Here is a 21,866-nt window from a genome sequence, read left to right on the forward strand (position 1 = left end):
AAACATTGACTTGGACTTGTAGGTCAAGGTCATGTTGCGATATCAAAACCTCTTAATTGTGATATCTAAAGACTGCCTTTGGGAAATGTCTTCAGCTTTTGATCAGCTGTCACTTGGGCTAAAACATTAACTGAGTAGATTTCTGTGGTCAAAAGTAAAGGTCATAGTGACCTAATCTGGGGGGGGGGATGCGTAGACGAAAACTGCACTGGTTGGTGGAGGCATACAACTGCAGTGCTATTTCTTTCCTTGGGCCCTGCACTTTCTAAGTAGTCTATCTAACCTGTTTTAATTGTACAGAAAATCAACTACACTGCAGTTCAACTTATTTATATAGAGTAACATTGTAAGATGGTATCATTTTGAACTAGAAGGGAAGATGACTAAGTTATTCTTATTTATGTTGTTTTGGTAGTTGGGCTGGTTTGAGTTGTTTTAACTTCCTTTTTTTGAGCCACATTAACTTAATATTTTTTAATTGCCCTTAGAATTGATTAATACAAATATTTCTTTATCACAAAATTTGCATGAAACAGCTGACTAGCAGATAAACTAGCATAAAATAAATTCTGGATCAATTACAGTAAGATGTTAGATTCATCAGAGCAATTTTCTTTCAATAACCTTTTAATTTTACAGAACATTTGTATTTTACACCAGTTTCTTTAACAACCTGCATTAAAAAATATTGTGCATCAAAACAATCCAACGCAGAACATGAACGCATCAGAGCATCAACATGGAGAAAACTAAGATGGCGTCTGTTTATTTTCCAACATCTGGCAGCACAAATAAAATAAAAAAAAGGCAATAAATTAGAGGCTTGAGTGTTGAATAGAGCTGGAGATATTGTTCTGAGAACATCGAGAGATGACAGTTTGTACAATGTTACCCCATTCAGCCACAAGGCTTCTTCCTGTGTTGGTTAAATCGGTGGTTCATCATCACAGCAGAGGGAAGCTTAGATTAGTGGGTAGAGCGCTGAAGGATCGCTTCACTACCAGAAATGAATAGTCATATCTCTGAATGTGTCACATCCATTCAGAAGTACAAAGCAGAACATTTAGAGTTTAAATTTAGAAACGATCCCGGTCAGTTTAGCTTTTGCTGCCAAAGACTTAGATGTGTGTTGTGCATACGGTCAGCATGGATGTGTTACAAGAGCCGGACTGTCTGTGAGAAATGTAGCTTCCTGGTTTGCGTCTGTGTTGTTGGGCCCTCTGCTCAAGTATCAGTGTTTGTCTCGCTGACCCCAGAGACTTTACATCGGGAGGGCATCACACAAAACGGCTTTAAAGATTTGAAAATATTTCTCGTGTTTTTGGTTTAAAAAGTCATAATAAGAAGCGTGAACAGTTGTGGGTATCCTGTCCACAGTTTGACAGACTTCTCTTTGATAACCCTGGTCTAATTCAGTGTCACAAGCAGCCAGAGGGGAGAAATTAGCAGGAAGGCTCCATGACTGCCCAGCCTCAGCTCTCTTATTACATCCATAGCGGTCACATGGTAAAAGCTGTGGTAAACAGTAGCGAGCCAAAGCTCTAGAAAGCTCATTTTGGACGCATGCATGGTCCTGTCATTTCTACTGTGCATATAAATGCCTTTATAAAGATCAAGATACCAGATTTGCAAATGTTTCGTTAAGGTTCATTTCAGTGAAGTACGACTGAGGACCTTAGAGTCATACGTCCTCGTCTTCACTACATTTGTGTAGGCGTCATTGAAGATGTGCAGGCCTAACGGATTGGCTTCCACAACGAGCTTAATAACAGTTTGATGTAAACAAAAATGAACTGCTGTAAACAAACCATTCACCACCCTGTAGCACTGTCTGTACTCGCCACATCAATAAACAGCATCATTCAAGTTTTCTCTGCCAGTCTGGGTTCGAGAGGATCTTCCTCACCACTGCAGGTCACTAAAACGTCAGGTTCACTCCCATGATGTGGTCCAGCTCAGAGCTACAGTGACCAGCTGATGTGGGGATATAACACAGGACATAACTGAGGGAAAAGGTGGAAGTGTTTTTTTGTTTTTTTAAATACCTCCCCACCCAGAAACAGTCGCAGCTGTAGCAAATCCTTCTCCATAGTCTTGCAGCCTTTTGTTCCTTATGGCACAAAAGAAATAAACATATCTAACAAAGAACAGCACTGTTTGACCTCTTTTCCTTCTGTGATTTGGATTCCAGATCCAAAGCGGAGATATCCGACCCCCAGCCAGGTTTGACTCCAGCTGAGAGACGGTGACCACTTCTGTTTCCCTTCGTGTTGCTCTGCATCAGTTGTTGTGACAACAGGTGTAGAAATAGGAGTCTTTCTTTTGGCCCAAGTCCACGCCAGTTTCTTCTGCTTAAACAGAGGAAGAGAAAGAGCCCATTTTACATCTTGTATCCAGCAGGTAGGTAGAAGAAAAACCCACTCAGATAATCTCACAGTTTATCAACACATTACAAATTGTTTTAAACACTAAATACTGGAACATAGCACGTTAATCTGCTTTCAAAACATTTTATATTTCCCAAAAAGCTAAAATAATCCACTAACGTCCTGAATTTGACCTAGATTTGCTCATATCGCTCGGCCAGAAATGTCTACCAGAGATGTAATTTCCAAAATCTGCCCTTAATTTCAGTAGTGGAAGGTCAAAGGTCATGGTGGCCTCAAAACCTCTTAATTGTGATATCTCAAGACTGCCTTGGGGAAATGTCTTCAGCATTTGATCAGCTGTCACTTGGACTCAAACAACTGAGTAGATTTCTTTTCACATCAACAAAACTATGAATCAATGATGAAGGACTGTCTGACAGTGAGCTGTTATACCTATTTTTAGAGAGATGACCATGACCATGGACACTTGTGTGATTGTGTGTGTTTCAAGCATATGCTGGCCTTCAGTGGAAAAATAGCAGATTCAAATTGAAATTTTTACCTGGCATCTCTACGGTATACAGATAAAATACTCACCCGTCATGTACTGGAAGGCCGTGCTGTTGTAAACCTCAGCAACCTTCTGGAATAACTCATCTGGCAAGCAGAGGAAGAATAAGGCCTGTCAGTTTCCATCAGTTCATTCACATATAGACCTGATCCGCCCAGATTCCAAAGATCTGGTTGACAGTAAACTGTGCTGCACACAACAACGACACTATTTTTAGCTGACATTGTGACAGAGGCTCCAAAATAGGCCTCCTCAAAAAGAAATCATGACTGTTCTTGTCTTGTTCCTTCTGCAAATCTCAAACTGGTATCAACAACGCTTCCCTCGAGAGCTGACTCTTATCTGCTTTGTTGGTTTTCAATATTACAATTGTGAGGAAAACCCAGTTCCTCAAAAGACAGACAAAAGACAATGTGGTCTGCAGATGACGAAGTTGTGACTCACCCACGTTCTTTCCTGTTTTACTGGAGGTCTCAAAGTGTTGTGCACCAATCTCTGTGTAAGCAAAAAATAAGTATGTCCTTTATTTCCCTATTGGTCAATAAAATGGCTTCACTTGGCCTGTTGGGTTTTTTATCATAAGGACATGGGAGTGATTTCATCTAAACTAGGTTGGAAAAACAATAGAAGTGACCGGCCGCCATGTCAACACACCACAGAGATTATGTTAATGTGTAAACTTTTCAATGTTCCTTAAATAAGCAAAATGAGCAGTAAAGAAAGCAGGTTTATAACAGTGCGACTAAGTGAGTCGAGACTTGGTTACCTTCAGCAAAGTCCTGAGCATCATGGTAGTCGATTTGGCGCAAGCTCCGGTCTCCATCAATCAGATCACTCTTAGTGCCGCACAAGTAGATTTTACAGTGCTGGAGTACACAACAGAGATAGAATACACAAAACCAAAACAAAGTTGTTGAGAGACTTGGACCTTTCCATTTCAATGTCAAGTAGCTGAAGTTAGACTGGAAAAACTCTTTTACCTCTTCACAGTTTTGCAGCTCTTTCACCCAGAACCGAGCTCGCTGGAAGCTGCTGCTGTCAGACAGATCTAAAAATCAAAAGTATTTCATATTCCCCAGAAGATATGTACAGAATATAAACAAAACCCTGCTTACAGTAGAGAATGAGCTCAGCATTTGTTAACTGGAATCCACAGCCTGTCTAATTGAATAGTCAAAAGTCAATGATTAAAAGACATTTGAGTAGGAGGCACAATCATCAATTTGTGCAGTTGCGGTTAAAAAGAAACAGGATGTAATAAAATACTGGTGAAATAAAATCTACAGATAGAATACGGAAGGTAAAGAAGAGGGCAAGCTGACCTTATAGAGGGCATTAAATTAAATATGACAACAGTGTGAGTAATGGCCGTCGGCTATTTTCTAACAGGCAAAGTTCCCCGACATGCAACAAAAACACAGTCTTGAAAACAATTGAGAAAATGTGGCTACAAGTCAGTCTTAAAGAAAAGACAATTCACAACTGTGAGCAGTTTTATTACATAATATTTACTGGTAAGATTTCCAGTTTGACATCTGAATAGGGTTGCAAAATTCCGTGAATATTCAAAGCTGGAAACTTTCCATGGGAATTAACGGGAATTAACGGGAATAAACTGGAAATGTGTGGGTAATTTATACTAACTGTATTTACCTTGTCATATACAGACATAGATATAAACATTTTGTTTTGTCATAGGCTGATTTGAGCCCTGATGAAACTTTGGGCACTTGACTATATGCTTCTGCATCTTTGTGTCATTCTTAACATAGGTCTTTGCACAGTATTTGCAAATGTACACAACCTTTGCTTCTACATTGGCTGGGGTGAAAGTTCTCCATACATGAGATAGTGCACGTGGCATTGTTCTGTAGAATAAGGTGAGAAAAAAGCTTGTAAAAAAACACTAAAGCAATGCCAGAGATATAAATAGTTGGCCAAACAATTGGAATCGTCTTAAAAAATATTTTACAAATGATGGATAAGTGAATAGAAATAGACTAGATGAACAGATGAACAATCCTCAATCAGCATGCTTATATATTTTCCACAGTAATATCATCGAAACTTCCCTGACTAGTCCGGCACACTACAGCAGGCCTCAATAGCTCTGCTGTAGTGTGCAGGATGCTGGGAATTATCTGTGCATGTGATGGAGAAATGCACAGTGCAGGGTTGAAATTCAACGTGCAGCGTGTGTTGCATTCCCTACATCTTTAAAATAGAGTTTTGAATGATGTTTTTAGTGCTCAGCGTTTAATTTGTGTAATTTTTTTTCTCCAAAATTCCCGAGCTTAATATTCCAATGGAAAGTTTCCGGAAATTTACCGGAAATTTTCCACCCCTTTGCAACCCTACATCTGAACAAAACTTTGTAGAATGATTTTATAGATGAATTTGTGTAAGTTTGTTTAAAAGTAAAGAAGTAAACTGTCGTGGATTTATACACAGCATCATGTGCGATTAGACTGTATTCTGCTATAATTATATTTCTCTTGGTAACTCTGTTTACATTCTTATTTGAGGGAGATAATTTGTTCAACTGATTTTGTCTTAAATCTCAACAATATATACCTGCATCCACAACACGCAGGGGAAAACACAACAACCAATAGTCATTTTTAAAGAGGTGGACACCAGCTGGAGAGCTCATGGCTGATGTTCACCACCAGCCTTTAAGTCACGACCCCTGAAGGCTCTCTCTAACATGATTTACCATAGCAGACCAGGGCCGCCCGGGCTCCTCTGTAGTAGATTCTGCTCATAGCTTCGTAGCGCTCTGATCCCGCTGTGTCCTGATGAGAAATGGAGAAGACAGGGACTAATGTAAGAAACTGAGATCCAATCGGAATGGAGTCACAGTAATGTGATCCAGGAGAGAAACCCCTGCTTTCTGTTAAACAGCTTAAATGTAGTCATGTGTGTTTCTGGGCCGATCTCCCCTTACGACGACAAAGTCGTGGAATGACCCAAAACGGTGATTAGGAAATTTCTGAATTTCTTCTTTTACTGACTTCTTTTTATCGAGTTAGAGTAAAGAAAAGTGGAACAAGTAATGGACACTCACCACTACAAGAAAGTCATTATCATCATTAATTATTTACATCCTCTGAGACAGTTATGCAACCGCAGAATTCACCCTGTTACTTCCTTCGCAAATTTCACATGTATACAGTGAGATGGACGGAGAGTGTTAGTAGGTACAGAGGTCACGTTGTTGTGCACATTTTACACTGATATGATTAATGCTTGTGAATGCAACTTTTTAATCAATTAGAGTATAGTAATATGTCATAAATGTTATCTACAATAAGATCTATTTGTAACTACCACTTAAAAAAATATTTGTAATGCTGTATACTCAGTTCAGAAGATTATTATATTGCCAAACAAATGCAAACTGGAGTGACTGCACGTTTTTTTTAGACCTGATTTAAGACCAGATTACGACTCTCTGACATTTTAGTGACAACAGATTTGAAAATTAAGGTTTTCATTTACATATTATCGGCTTTAAGGGTGTTATGGGGTCACATTTTCAGATCTAAAACTCTGGCCCTGACGGCAAACTCATGTGACGTAGCCTCTTACTCACCCATATTCCCAGGGTAACCACTTTCTCTCCCACCTGGATCGGTTTGGCAACAAAAGCTGCGCCGATAGTCTGTCAGGAAAAGGAGAGAGCAATAAAGCATTAGACACTCATTTGTGGAAGTCCCTGTTGACTGTGGGAACTGTGAAATTTGATAGACCACACACTTAATGTGCAATAAAGGATAAAGTAGGTTTACACTGATACTTGTGTGCAATCTGAGTAAATAAAGTCCCTTAATCCTGTAATTTAAGTAGCTTAAACTTGTATATTCTTATGTTTAAAGAAACCTACCAAAATGTTACAGCATCCAGAGTTATTATTACCCTTTAAACTCTATGATGGTCACAGACGCCTCTTTTAAAACAATGTCCTCAGGGAATCAGCAACGGACCGACATGGCAATTATAGCGGAGCAGCTGACACTCACGTTCTGATAGGGCCCGACCAAGAAGCGGTGATGAACATATCTCTCCACCAAGCTGGTCTTCCCCACGCTCTCCTTTCCTAGCATCACCACTTTGGCATCCACACGCATTGCAGTCATATTAACAGTGTCTGGAAAAGGTGAGACAAGGCCACGGCACAGCAAACAGTGCGGGCCAGGGGCGGTCCACTTGTGAGGCCACTAGGTGGACTGGTCAGTGTGCTGAGTGAGGAAAGGACAGGACACACAACAGATGAGTGACAATAATTATCAAGTCATTAACATAATTTGCATTTAGTTAGAAGGTTATGATAATTTAAAGACTGAACATGATGACAGGTGGGCTCTCTATGATGCATAACTGCTTGGAATACAAATCCTAAACCCCTCCGGTAATATTTACAACTCTTTGACTTCCTCTGACTTTGTCAATCTGACAGTTTGCAGAACTCCAATCTATTTCCTATTTTTACACACGAATGACTTCATAATTAAGTTCCGTACTTTCAACATGTGTGAAACGAGTTAGAAAGTGAAACCAAACTATGAAATATCGAAGTCTCAACTTTCTCTTTCACACCTGTGTGTAAGGCTGTTAAAAATCCAAAATCCAATGATATTCAATTTACAATGCTACAGAGAAAAAGGGGGAATTTAGAGAAAATCTTTTTGCTTGGAAATTACATCACTACAACTATGAAAATCAGTCAACTGACATATTCTTTAACTCTACCACTGCATATGCCTTTAAAGTTAACAAAATCATGTTCACATCACTGGAACGGTTCAAACACCTAAAGTATTATCATTTATATCTCTAAGTTATACATGAATACTATAAGAGTCGTAAAAGTTATATAAGCAGAATTAACAGTTGATAAATAACCTAATTATACTGATAATGACAAATAAAATATATTTGATTAGTTTTATTTGACTTTAACTAACGACACCGTTGTTTTTCTATCTATCACCCAATAGTACACTTCGTACCTTTGTATTTTCTACTGACAATGTCACGAGTAACCAGCTTTTAAGTTCCTACTCTTCTCAGATTGTTAAACTTCTTTATCTGAATCAGCTCCAAGGAAACAAAAAGTGAAGTTTTGATTAAATTAGATCAGATCGTGAGTCGTTCAGTCAGCTCAACGTGACATGGCCACAAACATCAGCCCAGCAGCACTGCAGCGGATCTGGGAGCTAGCCTAGCTAAGTTCAGCAGCGTACACAAACACTGGAAACTCACCTTGGAGCTAGCTTGACTCAACGAATCCTCAGCACCGGGAACCGAACCGGGTCGGTCTTCCGTGACTACCACACTTGTCTTAAAGAAAAGCCTGTCACCAAACCGCTCGTCATCTCTGCCCAGCTCAGCTCAAATATAAAAGCCTGACTGCTGTGTGTGTGTGTGTGTGTGTCCGGGCTCAGACTGTACAGAGCCAGCTAGCTAGCTACACCCAGCCGATACAGTTGTTGTGCAATGGTTGAAACCAGGAGCAGGTTAGATACGGTGACAGACACAGGGGGTAAACATCGTCTGTGGTTTACAGAGGATGGAGCTCCTCCTCTGGAAATGTGTCCGGCTGACAGACCGGCTGACAACAGACAGAGCTGCTACGTGTTTCAGAGGACACACACAATATCCAGCTGAGCTTCGTTTGTTTGGGTGGGAACCACAGAGGCGAGAGGTGCGGTTTCCAAGAACAGGAAGTGGCCCGGTTGCATGACAGAATCACGGGAAGTTACGTAGCCGCGTCGGTTGGTACGATAGACCCGGGCAAACCAGGAAAATACCCGAGTTTACTTTACACAGTTAATCACTTTGTTAAACAATCAGATTTTCATAACGAGCATGATTGATGCAATAGTGTCATAAAATTGGGTCTGAAACACAACTTTCGAACGTGTAGGGAATGATTAGGAAAAGAAAAAACTTTGAAATACCACTACGGACCAGCAATAATCTAAATGCAATCAATAAAGCCGAAAAAGGCAACTTTTGAGAAAAACGTTTATTAAATTCACAGCTCAGGAAAAGCATGACTATGCAGAGAAAATACTCTAGCACAAATACCAGGAATTAAACACAAAAGGGGCGGCAACAGGTGATGACTTGGATTTACCGTTCAGTATTTTTGAATTGAAGCGAGACATTTGTAATGCACGACAAACTTGTCCAGGTAAAGATGAAGTAGGTTCCAGGATTTCAGATCATACGAATAATAGCACACTTGAAGAAGCATGGAACGGATGGTTGACACATCATCTAGACTAGAGAGTAAAAACGTAGTCTCTGGTTATCAGAGTGGACAATAGACCTGGTATATGTCCTGAATCATATATATATATAAAAGCCCAAACCCATAAAGAAATGGTTATTATGACTTGGGAGCTAGCAAAATGGCACTGCTAAATATGTATCAGGCTCTTGTGAGAGCAGCTCTAGATTATGGATGCATAGCTTGCATAGCTGCTGCAGAAACAAACTTAAAATAACTATAGGTGGAACAGGCTCGTGGGCTCTCTGGACCTAACCCTCGACCCGGAAGGACACATCACTGGAAATTGGTGATACCATCCAAAGACACTAGACGGCACCAAAAACTAACAAATAAGACAAGAAGGTACAGAAGTGTGCAATAGTGCAAAGCCAAATATAGATCAGCAAGCACGTTCACAGATAGACCCCTAGTGGAGCTCAAGCACTGGCCCTTTTGCTCTGGATGAGAAAAGTGCCCTTCTGATGGAGCCCAATTTTTTCTTCATTCATCAATATTTAAGAATAAAAATTACTCTCTCTGTCATCAATTCCTCCCAAATGTGTTTTGATATCTGACGGGGTATTTATTTGAGTTCTTGTGAGAATTTCGCCCCGACATACTCCGCGGCGCTCACAAGTGAGGTAAATTGTGGTATATTATTAGTGTAATGCTGCTTATGCTTCAACTCGGTCAGAAAACAGTAAAACAAAAAATATTGTGTACTGTGTTGTCAGCTTTATAGAGATTATGTAAGTCACTCTTGATAATTATGCACAACATTGATTTATCTCATTTACTAAATTTGCAGCATAATGCCAAGAAAAGAGAGACTCCAAAAGCAGAAGGACAGGGAACTGCAGCAAGCAGCTCAGGGTAGCAGCTCTCTTTTATCTTGGATCAGGCCATGAACTTGTAAAACAGATGAGGGAGAATCAGTAACCCTACCTGGTCCAGAGGAGCCCATCACATCACTAACCCTAACCCTAACATGTTATTTGGTTATTCAATATGGCCTTGTTTTGTCTGTTTTTGCCTGTTATTAATTTATTTATTCAAATTGATAATTTGAGTTAGTTTGTTAACAAAAACAAATATAATAGTTGAAAATATCCTACTGTGTTTTTTTAATTTATTTATTATTATTATTATTATTAATTTCATAAATAATTTTGGCAATGGGTGCCCTTTTTTTTTGGTTTGAGCACCTGCCCCCCAAAATGTCTGTGCACGTGCCTGTAGATCAGTGTCTGCATAAGTTGTTTATATTCACAGATGCTTTAAAAGAGCCAGTCAATTGGCGTACAGGTGCTGCCATCTTCATTCTGCAGTTTGACATGGCAGTTAAAAGGCGAGTCTCAGGTCACCTGTCAGTTTATACAGCAACAAAATATCACGTAAAAAAATGTGTTAGAAAAGTCACCAAACTTATATCACTATGATGTACTTTACTTAATAGTCATAAAGAGGGACCCTGTGTCAACTCTAGTTTTAAAACAGTATTTAGACTACTTTCTTTGCATTTTAATTTAAATATTTAAATGTATTTCTGTTAGTAGTAGTAGTGGTTTATGATGCACTTGGTGTAACATGCAATACAGTCCCATCTCCCGTTGGCTGTAACAGCCAGGTGTGCTTCCTCCTGGGCAGATTTATCGTAATGGCAGACAACCAGGTTATAAGAGAGAACACATCAATTGTAGAGGAGGCAAAAGTCTGCTTGTGCCGAGCCGCAGAGTTCAAAAAGAGTGTTTGTGTTGGTCGAAAGCACAAAAATTGAAGAAAAAAAAGATGTTTTAGCCCTTGTCTTGACATGCTCGAAATTATTTGGCCCTTACACAAAGTATTCGGGGAATGCTGCTCTCTTTTGCTGCGGGTTGCCAGCAAAAGACTCCTGGGTTATGCCAATGAGCTGTAGACTCAGAGCAGAAGATGGAGAAGTGGTTTATCGGCCAAATGGATTGTTGGTTTAGAAGAGTCTATACCATAGACTGCATATACGGTGTAAATATTGGCCTACGTGCTGTCTCTGGATTTACAGGGTCTTTCCTGTTGGTAAACTAACCAAGATCAAGCGATTATACGAAATGGAGAAATTATGGAAACAGTAACGACGTGGAAGAGACTAAGGAGCAAGGAGGGAGAAGGGAATTTAGAAAATGAGTGAAAAGAGAAACTGAAGTGAGAAAAATGCAAATGAGAAGGAGAAGAAAGTTGTATTAGTTTTATCTAGGTTCACCAAATCGACTGAGAGCAAATAATAATAATAATGATAAACTTTATTTAGATAGCACCTTTTTAAAAACAGAATTTAGATAGTGCTTTGACAGCAAAGCTAGAAAAGTTCATATAAGTGAATTAACAATGAGCAGGGTGTAATGTGACAAGGGGCCAGAAAAGGTGGTTGGAAACCAGAGAGTGTTCAAATTGAATGAATAAATATAGAGCTGTGTCACATGAAAACTTGAACACATGAGAGCAGTAATATGACAATGAAAATAAATAAAAGGTGAAAAGAGAAAAACACCACATCACGTGAAAGCAAGTTTATAAAAATGTGGGTTTGAATAAGTGATGTAAAAGAAGTCGCACTAAAACAAATTAGAACAAATGAATCAGAAATTTTAATAAAACAATAGTTCAAGTTGTTTCAGTTATTTGTATTTTTGGAATTCAGTGAATCATTAAAACATATTAAACAATAATGAAACTTGGGTCAGAACTGAAGTATATACTTAATGAAGATCAAGTGTTGTGAATATATCATTATAGTAATTCTTATAAATACTTCTTTAACTATCCCGCAGATAGAGGATCCTGATTGGTCTACAGAGTTCACCGTTGGCCCTGAGGCTGCAGCAGGGATTGGTTCAGGATCCGCCAGATCCAGCCCGACGCTCACCCCGTGCACACAGAGGCGCCGAGTCACAGAAGAGCTAAAATGGCTGAACCAGAGGCGAGCGAGCTAACTTCTGTTGGCCTTTTCCAGGAGATCTTCACCTCCCCGCTGAACCTGACCCTGCTCAGCCTCTGCCTGTTCCTGCTCTACAAGATCTTCCGCGGGGACACACCGCCGGATGTCGGGGAGGTGGAGCCGCAGCTGCCGAAGCTGAAGAAGCAGGACTTCACCCTGGCGGATCTGAAGCCCTACGATGGGCTGCAGGACCCGAGGATCCTCATGGCCGTCAACGGGAAAGTGTTCGACGTGACGCGGGGGAAGAAGTTTTACGGGCCAGGTGAGAGGTTAGCCGCGGGTCCGGGGTTAACAACGAAACGGCGGGCTCGCGCGAGGTGCGGTTTTCTTGCGTGAAATTTCGCCGGATACTTTATCGAGATTAGAGTCGGACATGTTTTTAAGTTGACTTTTGCCACTGGACGCTGACGCCACACCCCCCTCCAGCAGATCGCATTTCACAACACATGCACCGCTGGAGCCTTGAAGCCGCAGATCGTCTATGCGAGAGGATGAGTCGCTCCGGAGTAATGGGGGAAATTATAACGGGGACAACTTAGCAGTCGCCATGTTTTTAAAAGTGCAGCGAGAAAGTGACCTATGGCTGTGGCCTACTTTTTAAGTGCATTCGTGATTCGCTGCTCACCAGAGACTGTATAGAAATGTGCTGTGTCAGCGTCCAAAAGTGAAGCAATAACATCTCGATTGCCCCCTGGTGTCTGACTGCGGTGTAGATCATACACACACCCTCCATGTTAGCAGATGGGACACAGACCAAACTAAACAAGTTACGGACATGTCAAGTCATTCTTATCACACTGATGTTATGTTTACAGATAACTTTGGGTTTTAATAAGTTGTTTGATACCTTAACACTGGGTGAAACGGGTGGGTTAATGTGCGACACCTTGACACCACCACTCCACTTTATGATCACTGCTTGCAGACTCTGGCTCCACAAGAGGACAGGAGCACAAGATGGCAGCGCCTGTTCTCAGGATGTTTTGTCTTCATATTTTTGTACAGTTGGAGAAAGTAGAGCCATGCGTCAGCCATCTTCATTTCATTTGAATTTGAGCTCTACACATGGTAGATTCGTTTTTCTGTGTTATTGATTTTGACAAAAACGATCAATATTGGGTATCAACCTTAACTTTGACTAGTATCTCTAGCTTATCGGATCTGAATAGCTTGGTGTCCAGAAGGTTGAGGATGAGGTGAGGGTTCTGCATGAGGTGATTGAACTTAAGTCCAAAATAGCACTTCTCTGAGTTGTGACTCATCAAATCTGAAGACGCAGACATGAAACATATGTTGTTAACATTCAGAGTGACTTCCACTTCTAGGAGATATCGTTGTTTCTGGTGTCAATAAAAAGAAAAAAAAACATACATTTACCTAGAAAACAACAAAAAAAGTTTATCTTCAGAATGAAAATAAGCCAGTGATAGTTGCACCCAGTAGTAAATCAGACGGGGGAGTTTAGCAAGTTTTCCAGTGTCAGACGATCTCTGAATAATCTTGTCTGTCATGCTTCATTTCTGTCCACTGGAATCAGACACAGAGTTAGACCTCTCTGTTATTATCTTATCTCAGATTGTAACCTCTGTTATGTGTAACCTCTGACCAACTTGATAGCTCACAGTCCTGTAAACTTGTCAGTGTAATACACACCCACTGAAACGCTGCCTCCTTTTACTTCTTTCAGGAACAGCTGGTTTATAATTTGACTTCAGGCAGCTGGTTCTGTGTTTTGCTCAAGGGCATGTGGGACAGCGGCAGGCTGTTAATCTTATAACATGTAGCAGGTGTGGGTATCGATTGAAATTACCGGATGTGAATGATACACTGACGCAGTGAGATCAGAGGTCGTTCATGTTAAGCAGCCGGTCGGGGACTTTGTAGAAGAACAGTGAAATACAGAGTTTCTCTGGTCTCAGCTGCTCAGTGATCAGAGCAGCAGCTGCAGTTGGTTTGAGCCAAGCTGGAGTTTCGGTGTCCTCCTCCACTCTGCTCTCACTGGAACTAATAAACACTCATACATTAAGTAATTTAGAGTTTGTTGGATTCGCAGACATGATCCAACACCATTGATTCACAACCAAACACAAGACTGTACGTTTGTCACCTAAATCATCCCAATAAATAATGAACTTGAACTAGTAGAAAAGAAAAAAGTTTTATGCAATCCTATATTTGCTAAAAGAAAAGACTTATTTGCCCCAATTATTTAGGATAAAGGTCATCTTTGAGTTTGATTAAACAAATAAATATCTAAATAATATCATCCTATCCTGTCTGATGTTTGCTCAGAGGCATAGCAAACAGACAGACACATTTAATTATGGTTTGGTAGGTTTTAGTTTTTTTAATTTTATACCATTTGGACTTGTCATCAATAGAAAAACAAATGTTAAATGTATATATCCAGCTTCTGTCATTTATCTCGCCTTTCCCACAACAATATAAATAGAAAATGGAGATTTTTCGGGCATTTTGAAATGGTGATTAATCCGCTAAAAAACTGTAATCGTTTATATAGCCCTAATAATAACACAAATGAAAGGTATCACACCCATCCTTGAATGTGTTGTATACCACAGTCAGGCTATTCTTTCTACTTTAATTTTTAAAAAGCCTTTTGATAAAGCGAGGCACTGTTGTTCTAGGCATATGTTGCTCAAACAGGCGTTGACTGTGTGTTGCAGAGGGGCCCTACGGCGTGTTTGCTGGCAGAGATGCATCAAGAGGGCTGGCTACGTTCTGTTTGGAGAAGGATGCCCTGAAGGACGAACACGACGACCTGTCCGACCTGAACGCCATGCAGACGGAGAGCCTCGCTGAGTGGGAGGCCCAGTTCACATGTGAGTAGAGATGAGACTGTGTCACATTAGAAAAAAGCCGTTTGCAGACATCCCGTGCAGATGAAGTCTAAAGAACTGGGTTTTAAGACTTTACCAGCAGTTTGCTTTTCACATGTCACAAATGTTATGGACGTTTTCTGGAAGCTGGTGAAAGTAGAACTCGGGCAGCAGCTGATGTCTTATGCAGAAGAGTTTAATGTAGACTTGATCCATCAAGGAGACCAGAAGGTGGAACAATATGAAAACACTAACAGAGCAACATGAGCAATTGTCACTCCCAAGTCTAAAGATGTCTCCCAAAGTTTCCCAGTATATCTCCCTCTACATGCGTCAGCCATTCTAACAACACATCCATGAATGGCTAGAATTCCTCTCACTCTCTATGTAACATGTAGGTGTTTGCATCTTATTGGATAGTCAAGCCTAAAGTAGGCATTCCTAAATCATGCTGTCCCAACATCTTACCACCGGTGAAATACACAAAAGAGTTGAAGTTGGAGCCTCTCTTTCTCGCACATCTGAGCTAGATATGAAAGACCCTGAGCAAAGACACTAAAATGTACTGTTGGTGGGCCCTTTATCTATAACCTGACCTTGGGTACTGCTTAGAGAGAGAAGGGAGTATCTGTGGAGTTAGACGGGCACTATTCTCCTGTATAGATGTCATGTGTAAAATACAATATACATAACATATAATTGCAGTAATGTGTGAGGATAGTCAAAACTTCCTCAACAACAAATAAGTAACGTATTAATTTTGTTGCAAAGACCACATGATCTTATCACTGTGAATCCAGTAGGGGGATTCCCAACTGTGCTCTCACATCGTGCTCTCCTTGCTTTGGGTGGACTTTATACTAGGGGGCCAGGCTCGGAAAGTCTGCAGACATTTGCATTCACATGTAGACCTCTTCTGGAGAAAGTACAGAGAATCTATCCAAACATAATCATGGTATTTTATTTCCACTTTTATATATAACGCACCTTATAGTGCTATATATACATAAATAATTATTATGAATAATAATTTCTTATTTTCTTTATTCTCCACCGTTCCAGTTAAGTATGACTACATCGGCAAGCTTCTGAAACCAGGAGAGGACCCCGCAGAGTACACAGACGACGAGGACGGAAAAGACAAGAAGACGGACTAGAACAAACAGATGTGACCAAGGGGGAAAGATGATAGATGCCTTAATGTTTGTAATTCGATGCTGGTTGCTTCCTGTTGGGGCCATTCAGAGAGAACGATATGCATTCTAGTGTTTTTGGATAACGACAATCCTGGATTTGATATGCCGGCTCCGTTCATCTCCATTTTAAGTTATGTGAAGGTTTGATGGCATTAACAGTTAAGCGTACTGCATTCTGTTGTAGAAATGAGCAGCGCTGTCAGAGCTCAGATTAGTTGATGTAAATATGAAGCTGCTGATGGTTAAATGTTCGGCAGGTTGAAGTTAGTCGGTCTCAAGTAAGAGTTCTGCTTTGTTCGGCTCACGTCAGTAACAGCCCTTCACATCAGTTTCATCATCCCCCATCCACAGCTTTGATGTACACTTTAATATGGCTGCTGTTCTGTTGCAGGTTATACAAATTCCTCACAATCCTTTCATTCATCTGACCCAGTTTGCTTAGAAATGAACGATCTCAGGAGGTGTTTTGATTCAACAATAGGGAGAATATGAATGCAGATATTTTGGTTTATTCTCTATTTGTCTCTAATCTAAGTAAAATCCTGCTGTTGTAGAGATACAGGAATTACAAAACTAGCAGCAAGCAGCAAAAGCCACTTGAAACTTACTAAATAAACCTTTCTGAGTTTAATTGGCTGACAAGTTTCCCTGAAAACAGAGGACTTATGGCTTGCTTTTCTTTAGCCTTGTCTCTGAGAGAAAACTACTTAATTAAAAAAAAAGTTTATTTGTATAGTTTCAATCGCTTAACATAACTTGTCCTTCAGGGACAGAATGCACCTAATTAGACCAATTGCAGATGAGCTTAGATAATGATTCAGTTGTTATAACAGCGACGCAGCGATACAGATATTTTTAAAGCATGATGTCCTAAATAAACTACCCAGAATTCCCCAAACTTCATGTTCTGTCTACTTAAATTAGTGATTGGATTAAGTGGATTTTTTTTGTCAGCTCTCCACAATAAAACATTAAGGTCAGATGTTTGTAGCATTCCAACACATCGAATGCAGCCGCTGATCTGAACTGTCTTGCACATTTGGTAAATTTGAAAGGGCTCACTTCCACTGCTGATTTCTGTTGAGAAGACTTCTAAACTGAACCTCGTGTGATTCTCGGAGTGACGCCCCAGGTTTTTAGACTTGGATTTTGGACTCCCCATTGGGCAATGAAAAAATCGTGAAATGATTCCGTCAAAGGAAAAACCTTTTTAAAAAAAACAACACAGAAATGACTTCAGAAAAGTTACAGATGAGAGTTTTGGTGAGGACAATTAGATAATAGTTAAAACAGTTATTGCTAATCACATCTTTTTTCAGCAAATCTTAAAGTTCAAGCCGAAGTTCAAGGCTGCAAAAAACAGAACAGCCTGTTTTCACTTTCCATGTAAACAATTTCAATGAGGGAACATCTACACTATGTATGTACATACATAAACTACTATACTGTCAGCCTGTTATAATCCTGACGGATGTTTTTGATTTAATAAAGAAAAGTTCAAAAGGAGGAAGAGCCAGTCTGTTTATTTCATTGTCTTTACAAATAATGAGTTTAAATGAATTTGTCATGACTGAGAACATTTTGAAAGTGATTCTGATGCAAATGACTTCCTGAATCCACACATAATTTTCTGTCCAAACAAAAATATTTAATACATTACAGTCGGTTTAAAGCAGACAAAGGATTACAAAATATATCTGAAGTGGCATCTTGATTCTCCTTTGTTAAATTTCAATGATGTAGTACTGAGATAAATACTAACACTACACGGAGGAAATACTAATTTATAAGTCAAAAATCCCAAAAGGAGTCCCAAGGAGTTTAAAAAATATGTTAGAAGGAAAAAACGTATTTGGTGGTATTGTTGAATTGAAAATAACAAAAAAAGGAGAAAAAAAAGGAAATATAACAAATATAAATTAAATTAAATTAAATAAATCCTGCGCATTCCCCATCTGCGCAGGAGGTGCAATTTGAGCATTTTAAATCCCTCAAAAGGCCAATTCATTTGCCTGAATAATAATAATAAACATCCTTAGAATTTCAATAGGGCCTCACTGTCTGTCAGTGCCTGTCTGTGCTCAGGGCCCTAAAAAGAAAATACACAAACAAGTTAAAGCTTTAGAGTGAAGAAGAAAATGATTAATGATTTAATGAACATGTTAAAAAATGAGTGAGGAGTAAAGTAAAGCAGTGGAGATAATTCAGACATTAGTATTAAGGCTACTGCAGACTTTTGATAATTTTTTTACCATAAAGTTGATAATTATTTGGCGACGTACTGATTGATGATTTGTGTTACTGCTGTTAGTTTTTACTTTATCACAAATAAACTAAAGTGAAAAAAGGATGTCAGAAGTGGGATTTGAACCCACGCCTCCATTCGGAGACCAGAATACCCGTTTAAGCGGAAGGAGCTTATCCTTGAGTCTGGCGCCTTAGACCACTCGGCCATCCTGACACGATGTACCTCTGGTGAGCATTAAGGGTATTTATATTCTCATATATTTCTAATATTAATCGTTCAACATTAATTTCGATACCATTTACCCCGAGTCTATATTTCATTGTCCTGTATTTGAGGTAAGCTTGATCACCCTCAATCCACCTTTACGTATATGCAATCGTCACTTCCGCTCTGTGTGTACGTGCGGCGGCCATATTTGACTTCCGGTCTTCAAGGGTAACAGAAGACACCAAGCGAAACAAACATGTACCGGCTCGCTAAATCTGCGGTCAACGTTACCGGTGAGTTAACCGGTGCTTTGTAGAAATATACACCGAGTGTGTGGATGTAAGTCAGGAGAAGGGTTTTGAGTGTCCTTCTGCAAGGTTAGACGATCTCTGTTGGATCTGTGACCGCGGCCAGCATGCTAGCTACTGCTAACTTAGCTAGCTAACGTTAGCAGCTCCATATAGCAGACGTTACATGTTATAATAACGTACTTGTGTGATTAAATCACGATAATTATCTTCCCTGATTAAGATACGTCTAAGGCTTTGTAGGTTGTCTTTATATGAAAATTATTATCTTGGAGATGTCATCGTCTGAAACATTGACCTGTGCAACTTATATTAATGATGAGCTAAGTTGTTTGTCAAGATTCTCTTCTCGAGTAGTGAAATTGAATCTGCATTCATTATTACGGTAGTTCAGGTGATGACCTTGAAAGAGGAGGGTCAGTTAAAAACACGACAATATTCCCAGTTTGCTAAATAATCCAGAAACTGCTTTGAAGGGATTTGGTCTCTCAATAACTCATTTTGTAGCATTTTCAGACAACCCATCATTCTTATTTTAAAACGAAGGTCTAATATGATTTTTAAATGTAAGAACAGTTTGTTTCCCTTAGTTGACTTGTCACATTTTATAGAAAAGCAATGTGAAGATCATTTTCTTTACCTATTAACTTGTTGATTTTCCTTTTTGTTTGTCTGTTAAACTCAGGAAACATATCAGATAATTGTGAACATTTTTCACAAATGTCCAAAACCCAATTTGACATCCACAAATATATAAGCTATTAATACACTAGTGGGAACGTGTAAAAGGGTCATGCAAGGTTATGCTGTGTCCACATTATGAACTGTTGTCTGATACAACATTTCTGGTGCACATTCATTATTGTAACTATGCACACATCGGTTTTGATTTTGGTTACTTTTTACTGCACCTTTTCAGTCATAATTTATCCTTAATTCATCAGACATTTAGACACTTAGATGTAGAAGATGATACACACGACACTGATGAGTTTCACGATCATCAATCTATGAATTATAAATTGTTAGGTTCCAGTAATTTAAGAAAAAGTTCTCAGATAAATGTCCAACGTGATATCAGATATCCTGTTCTGACCCATGGATTAAAATCCAAACATACCATTTTCAATATTGTAAAACGGTGAAAGGCAGCAAATTCTTTCATCCGGGAAACTGGAATCAGATCATGCTGGAGTTTTTTTTCAAATACATATTTTACTTATCATTCGATTATCGTTGCTGATTGATTTTCTGCTCAGTTCGGCTGCTCAGACATTAATTATCTAAATAGACTTAAATTTGTTCTACTTTGGAGCTTCATATAATCCTTGTGTGTAAAGAGTCTTCGTAAAGGAAACTCGCTATGCTTGAAAATGTGAAGTCATAATATCAAATTGGCACTAGTACAGTGTACAGATGTCTGTCATTACCATAAAGGCTGTGTTTCTTTCGTCACCCAGGTCAGGCGGTGCGGCAGGTGAGGAATGGATCCACCTACCGACAGGACTTCCACTCCAAGTACGGCAACGGCCTGATGATCGGTGGAGCTGTCTTCGCCACGTCTGTGTGGTCGTATGTAAGTAGGGCCGTTGTGTTTGTCCACATCAAGTTTAATTATAAGAATGACCTGAACTGACAGCGTGGTCACAAGGTGTATATGGAGCAGCCTGGTTAAATTGGGTTGCATTAAAATGAAAGGATCAAATAAAAGCATATGTCATACTTAATGACTTCTAAATTTAACCAGAAGGTCACATTTCAATTTAATAACCTCTGAGGCCTTTTTGTGTTTTACCTGTAGTTCTTATTTTGGCGGGTTTTAGATTTAAAACTAAACAAAAATTAAGTTTAAACCCAACTGTCAGCTATTGATCATAACCACTGGAGGGCGATCTGAGGTTGTTAATTGTCACGCTATATAGCCCATTTGACCGTATCTGACTATAACAGAGATGCATGTTGGAGAAAATATTTGTGTCTCTGTTTACATGATATCTAAGAACTCGTGCCCTGGTTGTCTTTTTTCCTTCAAATCACTTGTGTAGATTGTAAGCATTCTTCATCAATTTAATACAAACAGTCTTAAGTATGTTAATAGCTTTTTGGGGATATTTGAAATCACTGATTTCTAAAAAATACTGTTTCTTAAATCTTTGGCTTAAGTTTTATATCAACAAGGTCTAGAGTTCTAAGTTTGTGAGCAACACTGTTATCTATTAGCAAACTGATACCGTAATAAATCAATGTTTTTGGTTAATTTCTGTGTTTCCTGTCTTTGCACAGGTGCTGACTCAGACCGGAATCACCTGGAATCTGTCACCCGTCGGAAAGGTCATGCCCAAAGAATGGAGAGAGGCTGAAGAGTAAAGAGCCATTATGACTGACTGATAATGGTTTCACCTAATAAACCCTCTGGTTGTACAGATGAATAATTAATATCTGGTTTCAGGATGCAAACCCCTGCTGAGCTTATTCCGACATGTTACAATGTTCAAATAAATTAAACCTGATTCTGCGGACTGATTGTTCCTTGTTTTTGAAGCTATGCATTCACAGAGCATCATTACTGTCTCCAGCAGTTAGCAAAGTTTCTGGTCGTCCAAGTTGACATTTCAATGTTCAAAGTCATCATATAATGTTAATCTAGCAATGGGGGGAAACTATAAAAGGCAGCAGATTTAGAGAATCTGTGATGTCATTAGGGTTGCAAAGGGGCGAAAATTTTCCGGAAACTTTCCATGGGAATATCCAGCTCGGAAATTTCAAAAAAAGATATATACGCAAATTAAATGCTGAGCAATAAAAACATCATTCAAAACTATTTTAAAGATGTATGGAATGCAGCACACGCTGCACGTTGAATTTCAACCCTGCAA

The 21,866-nt window shown here is 39.4% G+C and overlaps 3 protein-coding genes and 1 non-coding gene across 5 annotated transcripts; 2 read left to right on the forward strand and 2 right to left on the reverse strand.

Annotated features, from left to right (window-relative positions):
- Positions 1–609: 609 nt before the first annotated feature.
- Positions 610–8,664, reverse strand: rab24 (RAB24, member RAS oncogene family). Of its 2 annotated transcripts, none has more exons than XM_053440946.1 (9): positions 8,206–8,664; positions 6,963–7,181; positions 6,536–6,604; positions 5,657–5,735; positions 3,921–3,988; positions 3,707–3,806; positions 3,385–3,435; positions 2,967–3,026; positions 610–2,348 (listed from the first exon to the last, which is right to left on the reverse strand). In XM_053440946.1, exons 2-9 carry the CDS (start codon positions 7,077–7,079, stop codon positions 2,281–2,283), a joined length of 612 nt encoding a protein of 203 aa, XP_053296921.1. In that variant the 5' UTR covers positions 7,080–7,181; positions 8,206–8,664; the 3' UTR covers positions 610–2,280. The 2 variants fall into 2 exon arrangements, with proteins under 2 accessions (XP_053296921.1, XP_053296920.1); XM_053440945.1 differs by having other exon boundaries at positions 610–2,351.
- A 3,437-nt stretch (positions 8,665–12,101) lies between these two features.
- Positions 12,102–17,733, forward strand: pgrmc1 (progesterone receptor membrane component 1). The gene is made up of 3 exons (XM_053441489.1): positions 12,102–12,453; positions 14,879–15,034; positions 16,094–17,733. The coding sequence occupies exons 1-3, from the start codon at positions 12,159–12,161 to the stop codon at positions 16,186–16,188; spliced, it is 546 nt and encodes a 181-aa protein (XP_053297464.1). The 5' UTR covers positions 12,102–12,158; the 3' UTR covers positions 16,189–17,733.
- Positions 17,734–18,577: 844 nt separating this feature from the next.
- On the reverse strand, positions 18,578–18,688 carry trnal-caa (transfer RNA leucine (anticodon CAA)). Its single transcript has 2 exons — positions 18,651–18,688; positions 18,578–18,623 (listed from the first exon to the last, which is right to left on the reverse strand). It is a non-coding gene; the product is annotated as a tRNA-Leu (tRNA).
- A 168-nt stretch (positions 18,689–18,856) lies between these two features.
- Positions 18,857–21,509, forward strand: LOC128456937 (cytochrome c oxidase subunit 7B, mitochondrial). Its single transcript, XM_053441377.1, has 3 exons — positions 18,857–18,975; positions 20,451–20,566; positions 21,274–21,509. Exons 1-3 carry the CDS (start codon positions 18,939–18,941, stop codon positions 21,355–21,357), a joined length of 237 nt encoding a protein of 78 aa, XP_053297352.1. The 5' UTR covers positions 18,857–18,938; the 3' UTR covers positions 21,358–21,509.
- Positions 21,510–21,866: the final 357 nt, after the last annotated feature.

Source organism: Pleuronectes platessa, chromosome 15, assembly GCF_947347685.1.
Source record: "Pleuronectes platessa chromosome 15, fPlePla1.1, whole genome shotgun sequence".
NCBI classification, from domain to species: domain Eukaryota; kingdom Metazoa; phylum Chordata; class Actinopteri; order Pleuronectiformes; family Pleuronectidae; genus Pleuronectes; species Pleuronectes platessa.